This window comes from Homarus americanus, unplaced genomic scaffold, assembly GCF_018991925.1.
Source record: "Homarus americanus isolate GMGI-L3 unplaced genomic scaffold, GMGI_Hamer_2.0 scaffold24922, whole genome shotgun sequence".
Classification (NCBI taxonomy): domain Eukaryota; kingdom Metazoa; phylum Arthropoda; class Malacostraca; order Decapoda; family Nephropidae; genus Homarus; species Homarus americanus.
Window position 1 is genome coordinate 2,185,914 of NW_024722610.1, and position 16,271 is coordinate 2,202,184.

Consider the following 16,271-nt stretch of genomic DNA (forward strand, 5'->3'; position numbering starts at 1 on the left):
GAGAGGGTCAAACTGATTCTTTAATGCAAAACCATCCAGGAGCAAACCAAAAATCATGCAATTTGAATTTTTGGTGTCATGAGAAGACAATTGCACTATAAACCATGTACAGTACTGTACAGTATATCAACTGGCACATTAAGTTGGGAACTGACAACAGATGCCCAAAACCATGCTACATATTTTTACTTCTCAAACTTACCTTCTCTATGGCAGAAAAAATGGGCATAAAGAGATCTGTATCATAGTTAGATATTTTGTTGTTCAAGACAGCTGTTATTCTTTCTAAGCCCATGCCAGTATCCACATAGTAAGTATCAAGACTCTTCAGGCTGCCATCTTTTAACCTATAAAAGTCTGGATTGTAAAAATTAGTTCTCCAACCTGTAACACATACTACAGTACTACAGGTTATGAGTTACACATAACATATACTCTTAGCCTGAACTTTGTGATTTACAACATTCAATATCTTAAAGGTAAATTTATGAACAAAATGCATTCAACTTGAATATGACACTTTGAAATACAGTAATATCTCCCTTAGCCGGAATCCCTCAAACCCGGAACTCTCCAATAGCTGGAATTGAAATTTTCTCATTAAATCGTTCCCAATGACGGAATTTTCTGGAAAATTCCGGCTTTGGGAACGATTTTCCGGAAAATTACGGGGATGGGGGAGTTTTTTCCTGGTTTGAGAGATGAAAATCCGGCGCATTTTCTGGAAATTCCGAGAAAAAATTTCCGTTACCCGGAAAATTCCACGGATGAGATATTTTTCCGGGTTCGAGAAATGATCTAATGGTCAATTTATCGAACTTCCGAGAAAATTTTTCCTTTACCCGGGAAATTCCGGGGATGAGAGATTTTTTCCAGCTCTGAGAGAGTCGTCTCATTATCCGGAAATCTCTCATAACCGGCAGTGCTCTGCACCAATTGTTCCGGCTAAAGGGGATATCGCTCAATATTTGGAAAATGAAATACATAGGTATTCACTACCTAGAATTAGTATTTATACAGTATATAAATAATAACCGTAAAAACTTTTATGTCAATCATGAATTAATTTATTTACGGTACATGTAAAATTAAAACAAAACAAAAATTTTTTTAACATATAACTTAACTTTCATACTGAATGAAAACTACATTCCACAACTCTATTAAATCCTCCACACCCAGATTGACTCTGTCTGAGGCTAATGAATGTCCCAGGCGGTCGTAGTGGATTTCAGTACAAGGACCACAGGGACCATACATGCCCATCTCCCAGAAATTTTCTTTCATCCCAAAAGGGATGATTCTGTTGTCAGCAACCCTGAAAAATGTTTGAATTTTTGTAACAATGCTTCACTGTAAGACATACTAACCAAGAGAAAATGGAAACAATATGTATACAGTCAACCCTCGCTTTACGCGGTACCACATTACGCGTTTCCACGTTTACGCGGTACCCTGCCGAAACCGGAATGCTCACTTTCCGCGGTGCGTGTACCCCTTTACGCGGAGAGCGGCGCGAGCAGGGTGCGCACAAGGTCGCCCAGTCATCAAAACATTACCGAGTTCGCCACCCGCCACAGCCGGCCCAAGTCAGTGATAGTGATAATGATAGTGAGGATATGGACTTATATGGACTTTGAGGGGTTTGACAAAGAGGCCCTGCAAGCCTCTGTGGTGGATAGTGATACAATTGATACAAGTGATACAGGTGAGGGCCAATAATCTGCCCTCTGCCTCGGAACCAATCCCCCACCCCCATGTGCTCAGCCATCTTTTCTACTAATGTAAGTGTTAAAAAACCTAATATTATTGATATTTCTCTTAATTATTAATTGTGTGTGCATACCATCATAAAATTAAGAAGCTATTTTTACTACAACGTAGGTATTGTGTCTGAAAAAGTGGAGTTTGGGGGTCGGCCCGATCTCTATTTCAATTAATCCCAGATGTTATGTTGTTCACTTTACGCGTTTCTCACTTTACGCGGGCCGCCGTGGGTTGAATTAACCGCGTTAAGTGAGGGTTCACTGTATTTTAAATGCATCAGAGGAATACATTCCTGTCCTGTAACAGACACAGTTTTTTGCTTTTATCTTACTGTAGGTAAGTAATAGCAGTTCAATGGTTGTGTGAAATGTAGACAATAGTTTGAAGTATGGGATTTAGTGTTGGGAAAATAGGATTGGAGAGTAGAAATGGAAGGTCTACATAGATTGGGACAGAAAACATTATGAGCTAATTTATGTGGCTAATTCTACTTGTTTTTTTCGGTTTTTCCCATTGTTTCCTGTCATGTACATTGTGCATTACTCTTCCAATTTATATCCCACTTTCTTGAGGCTTCTGTATCTCTTGATCCTTCCCACAGTACTGAGAGAGTATTCACGATCACAGATAAGATGAAAACATTAAAAAGGTGAGATGGTACACAGTGGTGAGACGGTATGCAGTTGGGAGATGGTACACATTGGTGAGACGGTATGCAGTGATAAGATGGTACACAGTGGATGCATGCAAGGAACTAATTATCATTCAAGTAGGTAATGTAAATGGAATTTACACTCTTAGTAATAATCAACATTTGCTTTATGAAACCAGAATACGAATGATATTACAGTATTTTTAAGTATTGATTACTTGACAGTATAGGTTGGTTTAATTATCTATTTATTCATTCATTGTTTACACTACTGATATGTTGATATAATTTTTAGCACAGTATTTCTAATGAGGTTTTACACTAATGTTCAACCACATGTAAATGGGAAAAGAGAATGCTTTCAAAATTAAATTACCTTTACGTTCTACAGCACTTGAAATAAAATTAAAAAACGTTGATTGTAAACATAGGAACAGATGGAGGATAAATACCCTAATGATCTCCAAATATCTTTCACTTCATTATCAACATCAAGGCCCATAGTTTCATCTCCTCCAAAGTATGTGACATACAGACGGTTAGGTGGCAGCTGATACACCTCTGTCAACAGTGTCCAGGCCATTGAACATGCTTCTTTCTGTAAGTTTATAGATAAAATACAGTACAGTATTAGTAAGAAATTAAATATTTTTCCATCCATAACTCAAGGCTTATACTTCAAGCATTTCTAACATTATTATGGACTAGGAGAGGTACACATAAGGGTGTGTGACCTGACAAGGTAATCTGTTATTCAAGCTCTACTTGCCTAGAATGCCATGAATCTATGAGTCAACCCAATACAGCACATGGGCCTGGTGTCACTGTCACATATCACAGACAAGTTGAGACTGGACAGGTATATATTTTGTATGGTTTGAATATATTGTAAGCCAGTTGGCCTTTTACAATGAGCCAATGGTGATATACGACTGGTACTGGATCTCAATCACATGTTGTCTCCTTAATAGGAATTTGAATGTAGGACCATTGGATCGCCAACCCAGTATACTGTACTGTACTATAACTCCCACCACCATACTGTTTATGAAATTTTTTATTTATTATGTATGTAACTTTTATTTTTAGTTACCCTGTACAGTATTATATTCTTATTCATTAAAATTCAAATAGTATGGATGAGTAGAATGTCCATCCTAAAAGAAAATATTACAACGAATAATTCAAATGAAACTAAATTTTGACAGTCCAACATAATATTTTTACACTCAGGTACCTTAAAATAATCTCCAAATGACCAATTTCCAAGCATCTCAAAGAACGTGTGGTGGTAAGAATCATTTCCAACATCTGTGAGGTCATTATGTTTGCCACCAACACGTATGCACTTTTGGCTGCTGGTGGCACAAGGATACGCTCTCTGGGTATGCCCGAGAAATACTGGTTTGAACTGTAAGAAGAAAGACCACGGTATTAATTATATATATTTATTGCAACAAATGGATCCTATTGAGAATGAGATATTCAGTATGTGTGCACTACTGTATACTGTACTTCAGTGCATTGTTTTTATACTAACCTGATTCATACCAGCATTGACAAAAGTCAAGGTTGGATCATTCCATGGTATCACAGGGCTTGAACGAACATGGTGATGATCAAGGGCCTTGAAATAATCGATAAAACTGCTCCTGATTCTCTTAGAAGACCAATGCAGGCAGCAAATTCCCAGTCGGCTTGGAGGTGCGATCACCCTCAAAATATTCACTTTCCCAAGCATCTGTGGTACAAAGTGCATTATAATTCATTCAGATGTGCTACATAAATTATACCCAACATAATATGACACACCTTGATAATAAAACTTAAAATGGAAGAGAGTTTGTTGACATATTCATCTGACTAGAATCAGTGGACTTAAAAACGAACCAGGTTGAATCAAAACATCATCAAAGTTTTCTCACATTTTACATTGAGCTTTTAGCCTTTGTCCTGCTAAAGGTTGGTAAAGGAACCTTGAAAAACATCATTTTTAAAGCAGAAAAGTATAACTGATACAAAAATCAAGATGAAAAATTTAATCTACAACTCTTAATTCTGATGAGTAATTTACAGTAAACCTTTTAATTCACACCAATTTGGGGAAATCCAGTCCGTATTAGGTGAATGTCTGGATAAATCGATTTCCGGAGGGGGTATATTTAATCCGGAAAGTCTGGATTAACTGAAAAAATCCAAATGGCAATCCGGATTGACATCTGGCGCACACAAACGCCAGCCTCAGCTGCTTTATTTACAAGCCAGCTACACTGCTACAGCCCTCGTGTGTGCATTTCTTAACTCCTGTGGACTATTTGTGACTTTGTGGACTAATTACCATGGCTTCCAAAGACAAATCAACTTCAAAAGGAAGTTAGTAGAGGGCCAAAAAGGAGTTTAACTTGAAGGACAAGAAAAATTTTTATACAGTATATTATACTGCTGGATAGTGATTCAAAAGTGTTTATTTTTGCCACCATGAGGTTAGATCCAGACTACTTTGTGTTAATCCTAACTTAATGCGGATTAGCAGAAGTTAGTCTGGCGTGGTTTGCCAGTCCGGATAAAGCAGAAATGTAGATAAATAATGTCTGGATTAAGAGGATTTTACCATTACAGTATATTTCTGATTGTTTCAACTTTGTTTATTTAAATATTTATCACACTTAAATCATTTACTTAAGATTGCAATATGCATACGTGTGACTGTTAAGGAGTTTGATGTACTGTATTCACAACGATTCCAAATCAATATCGAAGTGTAGACTCGTTATGTGGCTCAAAATTGTAACCCCCTTTTTGGATGCTGTGGTCCATTTCTCAGCTAACTTCCTCTTATTCCAAATGCAATGTGTTACATTTATTTATTATTGTATTATTTACTTTATTATTACTGTATGTACATTTTAAAAAATATATATTTGTTTACACAGTACAGTAATTACAAATACCTGTGGAAGCCAAGGCATGGTAACTGAGTATGTTTGTTAATTGGAATAATGAGGAACAATCTTTGGAATAATCTAACACAAAAATTTTTAATTTCTCAAATAATGTGAACATTTTCTGAAATCGGTTAATTTGATTTTTCAGTAATTCGAGTGACTCAGAGCCCCCTTTTTGCCGAATTGAGGCGGGTATAGTGTAGATGGTGTTACGACGGCTCATTATGCAATAGATCAATATTTGTCTGTGTCTTAGGGACAAAACAGCAAAAAAAAAATACTGCTTGATCAACAAATCACAAACACTGTAATGTAATTCATTACAGTATTTATGATTTGTACCAATGGTCTTTTGTTGGTAAATGCAATGCAAAAACTATATAAATTTGTGTTACACCATCCTTAATATATAAATCAGTGATTACTTTACACCCTCAGCCTACATTTTACCAATACATACAGTACTTTCTCAAATATAACCTCATACAGTATTTTCATTATAACTAACTTTTTTAACCACTTGTGTATGGGGTCACCTCTCGCTGAATAAAATCGTATGGCATTAGCCAAATAAAATACAGTATTAAATGTGGCGTCCCTGTAGCGAAGGGGTTAACAATCCCATCTAAAATGTTTTACCATTGCCATCAACTCCTTTCAGACAATTTATTGCTTGGCATACAGCATCCCTAGATTTGGTTGCTTATAGTATCTTTTAAATATAGTACTGTACCTACTCTACAAACTTAATCCCTATCAATCCTTAATCAAAGATGGCATTGAACAATCAGTTATAGTACAGTATGTAGTTATTTTGTCAAGTTTAACTAATCAGAAGATTTTATGAACTCGTTTTACAGAGAACCTTAAATTTACCAAATTTAAGTACAACTAGCCTGTACAGTACAGTACTTAAACTTGGTGCTGATACAAGGCAATGTCTTACAAAGTTGTAACCTCAACCTGTTGACTCCAAGAGCAGAGAAGCCTTAAGGGTTGTTACGATGAGTGCTTATAACGAGTACAAGTACTGTAGCTTTTTCAATTCTTGAGTTATGCTGCTGTCAGTTACATAGATACAATAACAATAACTGTTCTACTCATGTGACCCCACCATTGAGAGTACCTATTATTAGGGAAATAATGTGAATCTTCCTCGTAAAAATAATCTATTTAGTTCTAATTTAGTAAAGTTCATGGTTGATTCTCAGAACTATAATTACTAACAAGAATGTTACACATCCTTCATAATTATCACAGCCACTGCAAATACCAATAGCAATACAGTACTAAGTTTAATGATGTTGTCAAGATGACTTACTTTGCTTGATAGTACATGCATTGGGAGGTAAAAACTGAATCTTTCAAAAAAAATTTCCCACATTAAAATTTCTATAACATTGAACAATTTCACTGTAATCACAACCCTTCCATTAGTTTACTAAACAGCATTCTATTAATTTACTAACAATAATCATACCAATAATTGTAACTACTGAATTAAAATGTGCAACCCAAAACAATCTCTTGTTCGAAAGTCAAGGAGAAAAAAGACTGCATTACATCGTACAAGTTTATTTCTGATAATCTGCAGTTTACTTGTACATTATATAATAGCTGTATATTCAGACTTCATCAACGTCTCAGATGGTAAGCTGCTTGGAACCCATGTACTGACGAGACCAGCAGTAGAAATCTTTAGCCCAGTCATTAATTTCTCACATTCAGCTTGTTCAATGAAAGATTCGGATGAAATATAGTAAGGGTCTACAGCTGACACTTTTAAATGGTAAATACTGAACTTCATAAAATATATAATCTCTTAGAATACATATCCACTGCTTTCATAAAATAAAAAATTATCGGAATCCTACGAAGAATTCCCTAATGCTGGTCCTATCCCCATGAACTCGTTACAGATGTCAAGCTAGAATGCAGTACACAAATAATATATTAGCTCTTATAACTTCTGCATGAAGGCAAAAATTTATTTAGAAATGTTGCTTGATCACTTTGTTTCCTACAGTCATAACAAGGATGTTATACCTTCGATTTTTTCCTATGGTTTATACTGTACTTAAATTTTCCAGATTGGAAATGTGTTATTTGAGAGGGGGGGGATAATAATAAAAATATCAAGAACCTTTGGAGCATCTAAAACAGTAACTCACGTGCACGTATGTGTACTGTAATGAAGAAAATATAATGATACATTTTGGAAAAGAATCATACAGACCTGGAACAGTTTTTATAACCATAACAATACAAAGGAAAAAGTGTAACAAAATTAACAATTGACCACTACAGTATACTGTACATGTTCCCAATAAAATAATTTTTGTCATAATATACTGTATATGTAAATTTATCATATCACTTTACAGTGTAACGGAACACTGAAGGATCTTATTAACCGGTACGGTAATATACATGATAATCAAAAATATATTCTTTGGAATAAAAAATGCAAATAATGTCTGAAGTCAGAATTATTGCATACTGCAATCTAAAAACACCTTTGACAACAACTGTTTTGCAAGTAAAAAAGCAAGAATTTTAATGCCTTTCCTAGAATACCATGAGTCAGGTACAATTCTCAAAGTTAATTTGAAATAAAAGAGCTTCATGCATATATTGAAACTCAAACAAAAGTTTGTAAAAAAAGCTTTTACTTTTTTGCTAAAGAAAGAATTAAGCCAGACTGAATTCTTAAAAGTCGCCTCCAGAGTTATTAAAACAATAATTTTTTTTTGTGTGTAAAAAGTAGTCACAGATCCATAAACCTATAGTACAGGTATATCCTCACAAAGCCTTGATATTACCAAAGGCAAAAGGAAATGAATTGGGCAGTTTAAGAGTTCATTCCCATACATATTGCCAATAATGTTCTTCAATAAGTATCAGTTTTAATACACATTTAAAACAGTTTAAAGACTTTCCTCGGGGTATAAGCAGGGTTAACATGAATATAGTGTATTTCTAACTATTGTTTACCAAGTTATCTGAAAAAGTTTGTGCCACAAATGACTGACAAGGCAGAATAAATTACAGTATAGAATTTCCATTAACAAAATGTCAGTCTATATAGCAACTCTCAATTACAATACCTTCTACCTCTCCATTACTGCAGACACAACACAAAACACTCACAGACATGTGTTACACTGCATATGAAAAAGCTAATATCCTCTTCCACACATCATTCTGTATATATTTTGTAAAACTTTGCTAAAAATATAAGTTTCATTTAGTTTTATATTGATGTGACAGATAACTACCATTTAATTACATTTCACTGTCATGAATGCACATTATAATGAGCACTATTACATGAGAATGCAAAAGCACAACATGGAAAACCAAATGACACAAATTTACTACGATTATATTGTTGTTTACCTACAAACAACCCTTGAGAGACTGATTTAGAGCCTGAACATATGCTTCATGTAATTGTCTAACAAAATCGTCTTTCTTGAGGAGCAGGGTGAATGCCTGAACCAACTGTTCCTGTGTCAAAGGAGTCACTTGTGAAGAGCCACCAATTATCCCATCATGAAGGGATTCTTGAGATCCATTTAGTGGCCTCATATCCATGACTGCCGTGGTGCCTGGGGTTAGCAGGCCAGGGAAGGTGCGGGAACCAGTGGAGTCGACAGGGGGGGTTCCACTACTCATAGTGGGGTCTGAAGTTCGTGAACTTGTAAATACCTGTGGTGAAAGTAGAGATGGCTCAGAGTGTGGTATCTGCTGGGTATATGTCTCGTGCTGTTTTTGATGCTGATTAAGATGGGATATATCCTCTTCTTTAACTTGGTTTGACATTCTCAAATTATCTTTGAATCGTCCTTCTAACTCTTGCAGGGAGATAGGTGCTACCCCTGGAACACTTGATGATATTGTAGATGGATGATTCTGTGATGTTGAACCAGGAATAGGAATAGGATTAGTGACTCCCTGTTGGACTTGCACAGGTGCCCCAGCAGGAAGTTGCACCATAGCTTGACCACCAACAGCCGCTGCACCCTGAAATAACTTCTGTAACACAGGGTTAGTGCCTGATGAGGAATTGGCTGTTGAAACTGGAGGCCCCGAACCAGAAGGAGAATGCAAGCCAGTGCCTCCAATGCCCCCCATTCCTCCACCAGCCTGTGCTCCCGAAACTTTGGCAAAGAAATCAGCAACTGTGTTTTGCTCCCCGGCTTGAACTCTTAAAGGTGCTGGCTTAACCAAATCATTATTGGCACTTGTAGCTGTATTTACAATGCTACGTGGCTCTTGACGCTTGCTTTCAAACTCTCCATGAGCACGAGAGAGCATGCTCATAATATCCCCACCAGGTGCACCAGCTACTGCAATGGCAGGGTCAGCCATTATGTTTGGGGCAGGCTGAGGTGCAGGTGGAGGTTCACTCTTCATGTGCTCCAGAATGGCACCTGCTATACGCTGTACGTCATCTGCATCTGAAAACCATATCCCATATATGACAGCTTTGGCATTCCTGAAGAGGAGATAAGGAGGCTTGACTTGTATATCACAGGCAGATGAGAGGGGCTCAATGAAGTTGGATTTGTTCAGTCTGTTAATGATGGTGATCATGTAATGAGGTGGAGCCACTCGAGAGTAGACCATCAAGGTACCCTCTACGTCTGTCTTGGCCCAAGATTCTCCACCCTGTTCATACGAGTACAGTGCAGTTCGATTGGCACTGTCCATAATCTGTACCACATGAGGGTCAATCCTGCGTACAGAATTCAGTCGAATTGTTTCTCGATTCTGCTCCATACCTGTGGAAATAAGGGAAAACTCAATCAACTTATGAGTACTAACAATGCATTCTGCACTGAAAGATTTATAGAAACAAAAAAAAAATCACAGCATAATGAAAATGCTGAGTTCTCCCTACATTCCAACAAGTATAGATCAGTTTCAATATAAAAATACATTTAATCCTTCCAAGATTTACTGGTATAAAATACATTTTCACAAAATTATCCTAATTATTTAGTTCAAAAGAAAATATTTTCCTTACTGATATTACTGAACATTTATAAAGTTGAAAATGTAGATCTAATGGACAAGTTTACCACTATCTTTGAAAAAACTGTCATGATTATTATATGGTAATTAAAGAAAACAATGAAGAAATTTCATTCTAAAAGAAGAGCAATGCTCTGATGCACTTGACCTTAAATGTTTATAAGTTGGTATAGCCCTGGGCAGTTTACACCTACAAGGCATTACTATATTGTATTTTAAAATTAACCACATTAACATGGTTTACCAGGGAGGATGTGTTGGAGCTATTATACTGTTTAAGATCAACTGCATCCACTGCCAATGGAGAGAATATTTCCATAGATTAAGACTATGGTTGATCTGTGTTCTTGACTGACCACTTTTCTAAGGACTGCCATGTACAGTAATGCAAACACTGTGGTAGTATGACCGGCAATTTGTTGTTTTACGTTGGTTTACAAATCTGTGATTAACATGATCCACTCGTCGGCTCAGTGGAGGCAAGAACATATCCTAAAATCTCCATTGTACATTGTTGAAACATGTTGGTTACAAGGCTATGGTATTCAATAATTTGTGAAAGCATGACACAACCCAACTAAATATAACCTAACCTGAAATAACAATCTTTCGTTACTTCTGAATATGGTTAGGTATGGATGGTTCCTGCCACCTGCATTCATAAACAGTTAGTATCACAGACTCAAAGCCATTACATTCCAACAATCTTAAGTTATTTCATAATATGATTAGTTTGTATTGACTGATCTCATGAATGGTCTCCAAACTGCCATGTATTAATAAAATACACCATAGCTCCTCCTTTTGAGAATTTAAAAAATACATACTCATAATTCTTAGTTAATTTTCCATAATGTCCATAAAAATTATACAATAAGGAACACTTATTAACAGTTACAATTATTCCACAAACCCCAGCAAATGATTTAGGCAAGAAGAACAAAATTTTTAATGCAGTTTCTCATGCTGAACACAGTTGTTCATAAAAGTTTGGAGAAAAGCATAATTATTGAGTTTTAACCCTTCCTACCCTATCAATCTTGACTCCACTAAAGGCGAGTAAGGCCTCAAAAAGCAAAGGGAGAATGTGGAATTAAAAACAAACTGGTAACTAAAAGAACCTAACCTAATCTGTTTATTAGACTGGCCTAGTTGGTAATTATTCCTTAAACACTGGTACAGTGGTCCCTTGGTTAACAAATGGTTCGGTTAACGAATTACCTTCCATAAGAATATTCAATTCAGTTAACGAACAAAAATTTGATTAACGAAATCCTTATGACAACATGTTTTGGCTTGCGCATCAGCTGGTAGGCTAGTCCGCCAATACAGTAATCGGTTCTAGGATTACATTCGTTTCCATTGAAGTAAATATCAAGAAGGTAGTGCTCTTTAATATTTTTGCAAGTTTTATATTAAAATTATTAGTCATTTTAACATTTATTTAACATAATTGATAATATAAGCGGTACAGGGAACTAGTTTTTGGTGCGCCCATCAGCCACTTCACTCACCCACCAAGGCGTCTGTTAAACTCTCTGTACAGTGGAGGAAACATCTTGCTTGTGGGTCTCTTGAGAGTATTTTTACGTTTTTACAGTACAATTATTGGTCTTTCTGAAATTTATTTAACATATTGATAATTATAGTGCAGTGCAGTGTTGATTTAAATAAAATAATCTTTAATTACAGCTAGTGAACTTAAAATTTTAGTGGTGAAATTACTGTATTGAATCCCGCATGGGTCCAAAGAAATCGAGAAAGGCGATTTCAATTCAATTGAAACAGGAAATTATTAAGAAAACATGAAGAAGGCATTAGAACAAATGTACTAAGGAAAGAATATGGCATGTCGGCATTTGACCATATGTTTTCTAATGTTCACCACTGGGAGATGTTCAGGAAACTGGCTTCAAGGCACCCTGATGTGGAAACAACAGAACCTATTTTGTGTACTGTTGAGGACAAAGTGGTCTTCTTCAAGAACCAGCTAATGATCAGGAGGAGAAATCCCCACAACCAAAAATTTACAGTTTCTCTAAAAGGCAGCGGGTGAAAGATGCTTTGCCTCAGCCTTCCACTTCAAAAAGGAGAGAGGATTTTCCTGTTGGAGAACCTGTTAGTCCAGAGGTTCCTGACATTATTATGGAAGGTGACTCGCCTTCCAAGAAGCAGTAAAATGCTTCTCCTCCACCCCCACTTCCTTCTCTTCTCCCTTCTCCTCCTCCACCCCCCACTTCAAATTCACATCAGTATCATCAACCAGGAGCCTTCTACATACACACCTCAAAGTAAGTGTACTTTACTGCATTTTTTTTTACTTTGTATGTAATTTTCGGTGAGCTGGAACCAATTACCCAATATCCCGTTGAAATAATGGATTCGGTTAACGAACAACCCTCTGGAACAAATTGTGTTCGTTAACCGAGGGACCACTGTATACAATTCAGGCTTATAACCCAACACCGGCATATAATTTAGGCTCATTTGTTAGTGTTTGTGAAATATTAGCCAAACATTTTTAATACAGTATTAAGGTTATTATTAAAAAATTAATATTCCTTATCTGGCAATATTCATGGCATGTATAGTATTTCCACGCTAACCTGGCCCGTAAGCCATGCCCCTCGTCTATAGCTACAAATAGCTGATTAATTCCCCTGAGCGTTTTACCTCCTCCCCTCCCCCCCAGAATGCATGTATATAAGCGGTATTAATATCGACCTTTTATAATAAATACTTAAAAAATTATAACATCCTGTCTGAAGTGCTAATGCCTTGAAATGATTTGCATTTTGATAGTCCAGACATTTAACATTATATTAGATAATAAAAGGTCTGCTTACCAATTGTGAACACATTTAGTTTGAATTTTCTATGAACCAATCGGCTATTAGCATAGAAGAGGTGCGTGGCTTACGGGCCAAGTTAACGTGGAAAGAGTATAGTGTACATTCTCTGCCAATTACTGTCTCTAATGACAAACTACCAGGTATTTATTTGGAAGTACATAATAGTAATGTAATTGCTGAAGCCATAAAAACTGTCAATTTGTAGTTTCGACCAACCACAGTGTTTCTATGATAGTTTAGACAATTTTAAGACACTTTTCTCCTATGACGTTTCCCTCACACATGACTTAAATTATTTAAGTCATGTGTGAGGGAAATGTCACAGGAGAAAAGTATATTTAAGTTAAATATACTAGGGCTTCCAGAGGGATGGAGCCCCCTTGTTATGTTAGGTAATTTCAGGTCATTTGCAAGAGAAACGTCATAGAAAAAGAGTTAAAATTGTCTAAACAGGAAAAACACAAGGCTCAACTCGAGAGCCGTGGTTGGTCAACAGTGCAAATTGACCTAAAGAACCTTTTTATCCAATTATACTTTATCTGGGGAGTAGAGAACCAATTATGTAGTAAGATTATTGGCTTTAACAGAGGTGGGCATTTTAGAACCAATTTCAGTCTGGACGTTGTGTCAAAAAAATAAAGTACTGTACCTAATAAAATTATCACACTAAATATGTAAAATTCGAACAAATGTTAATCTCTAATCAAAGCCAAATTTATTATTAACAACTAAGTTCAAATTCTAGGGTACAAAAAATAATACCCTGCTGTGTCCATCATGCTGCTTGACACCATCACCCCGAGGACAAAACATATTTAAGTAATTTGAGTTACCTTAGTCACCACTGAAAGGTATTTACACATATGACACTATACTTAACAAAGGTTGATTATGGTAATGTTCGGGTAACCAGGCTATGTACTTCTGACAAAACTATCATATTAACATCCAGACAACACACCGCAGGAGATATTGACGTGCGACAACTCCTTCTGTCACGTGTCCTCTACCACACCTATGGGAAGGATACCTCAAACAAGAAGGATTTATGGGGCTCCTGCATTCCTACCAACACTAGTACACATTAAATGCACTTACTGTTGTTATTTTCTAATGAACTTTAGCGCATGAACGGGAGCTTTTGGCACGCATAACCACTTCTTGAGGTTAACCCTCCTTAACATCCGGGTTGAACTATGCTTCACATTATACATAAAATATATATATTAATTCGCAAAAAAATGTGTAATACTAATATTTTATTGCTAATTCTTTTAAATAATTTACATTTTTTGTCATGGACTATCATTTTATATCAACACCAATTATATACAATATCCACTACGTGACCCTTATTTTAGTCAAAACAAGACAAAACAAACCTAAGTTTACATTTATATAATTTTTCTCACATAAAGACTATCTTGTATTAATAGGAGCAACCTGTGATACTGAACACATGTGTCAACTGATATAGATTAATGTTTTAACGTATAATTTCTAACATTACATGATATCGTAGGCATTTATTTCGTTTTAAAATTATATTATCAGCTTTTATCCATTATTCAAGTTTCGTTTTTTTTAATTAGGAGAAATCTGACGTTAAATAAATAGAGGCAATGCACGGGACAGTCTGGACTTGAGAGCACAAAATGCTCCTTGACGTTAACACCCAGCAGCAGCTACAGAAACAGGATACACGTTAAGGTCACGTCTCTCATTACTTTTACTTTTCATTTGTCCTCTTCACCAAAAGATCGGCTCGCTAGCCGCCCGGGTGATCGGTCACGTCTCTGTCAAGCACTGTTGGCAAATACTGGGCATGCACCGGCTCCTGAATGTACCTGAACCCGCTCCAGTGTTGGTCAAGTCTTCTCTTGAAAGAGCTCACACTCGGTGCCGTCACAACACTCTGGTAGATTATTCTAAGAGTTTACAACCCTCACTCTTAATAACTCTCGACTCTGATCTGTGATGGACTACTCGTAATGTCAACAGTTTTGTATTCGTTTGAACAAGGAACTGAATCTTCTGGTGATGGAAAACTGTAGAAAATTTATAATCGACTGTTAGAGTTTTGTATCTATCTTTAATATCCGCCTTAACAATTTACAACTCAATTCTTTTTTTCATGTCCACTGCTCTGTGGCTGCTGAGCTCTTCAGTCAACTTTGTGGGACTACCATGTTAGATGTAGTAAGAATCCCTTTCTCTTTCTCTCTTTTATCAGGGCAGGTGGTTACATTGCTTAAGTCACTGTCAGGTGTCAATATTTTGTTCGTGGAATTTTTTGTCAGTGACCTACAGAACATAACACGCTTTTCCTTGGTATTTCTGTTACCCCATAGTAACACTGGACCATGAAGATAAAATATAATATCTTCATACAGGTCCGACACGCTTAGAAAAAACCACACAGGAAAAGGGAAACACTGGAGCGCCTTAGTTTTCGCCTTGGGATATTTTTATCAGTTACATAATTAAAACACCACTGCTGCATACAGAGTATGAAATCAAAATTACAATAAAATACTTTATCATAAAAAATAGTCCGCGAGAAGTTTGTGCGACTAGAGCTAACCGACGGCTTTATTTTATTTTCCCCCCAAGTTTGTCATTTTCCTTGAGTCTTACCCTGAAAGTTACGCATAAATTTCTTGAATTATTGTATTTCAATAAAAAAAACATATGGAAAGGGCAAAATAAATAGAAATGCGTTTATTTTTTATAAAATATTTTTCTACTCATAATTATGAGTTTTTCTTCTTTTGTTTTACTCAATTACATGCACACACCATTCCACATACAGAGTGTACAAAAAATTAAAGAAATACTTACCATAAGGTTCAAAATAGTGCGTAACAGAGACGACCGATTGTCCAAGCGGCTAACGAGCCGCTGATCAATTGGTGAGGATAAAAGAAAAGAAAGAATAAAATTACTTCACGTGTGGGATCTTAAGTTCTCAACTACTCTGAGCTCCCCTGTGTGTAGTGAACGAATATATCGTCG

General features: G+C 36.2%; 2 protein-coding genes across 3 annotated transcripts in view; both read right to left on the reverse strand.

The window, feature by feature from the left end:
* The window catches only part of LOC121862875 (alanine--tRNA ligase, mitochondrial-like), a 29,681-nt gene extending 15,248 nt beyond the window's left edge, over positions 1–14,433 (reverse strand). For both annotated transcript variants that reach the window (XM_042361231.1, XM_042361229.1), the window contains exons 1-6: positions 14,355–14,433; positions 3,960–4,160; positions 3,657–3,830; positions 2,872–3,017; positions 1,127–1,318; positions 203–347 (exon numbers count right to left, since the gene is read on the reverse strand). In XM_042361231.1, coding sequence (XP_042217165.1) covers positions 203–347; positions 1,127–1,318; positions 2,872–3,017; positions 3,657–3,830; positions 3,960–4,160 — 858 coding nt within the window. In that variant the 5' untranslated portion in view covers positions 14,355–14,433. The remainder of the gene's footprint in view (positions 1–202; positions 348–1,126; positions 1,319–2,871; positions 3,018–3,656; positions 3,831–3,959; positions 4,161–14,354) is intronic.
* LOC121862877 (mRNA-decapping enzyme 1A-like) lies at positions 6,924–14,247 on the reverse strand. The gene is made up of 2 exons (XM_042361244.1): positions 14,218–14,247; positions 6,924–10,151 (listed from the first exon to the last, which is right to left on the reverse strand). The coding sequence occupies exon 2, from the start codon at positions 10,147–10,149 to the stop codon at positions 8,764–8,766; it is 1,386 nt and encodes a 461-aa protein (XP_042217178.1). The 5' UTR covers positions 10,150–10,151; positions 14,218–14,247; the 3' UTR covers positions 6,924–8,763.
* Positions 14,434–16,271: the final 1,838 nt, after the last annotated feature.

Coding starts and splice junctions, on each gene's coding strand:
- LOC121862877 (XM_042361244.1), bottom strand. CDS start 10,149: ATGGAGCAGAATCGAGAAACAATTCGACTGAATTCTGTACGCAGGATT.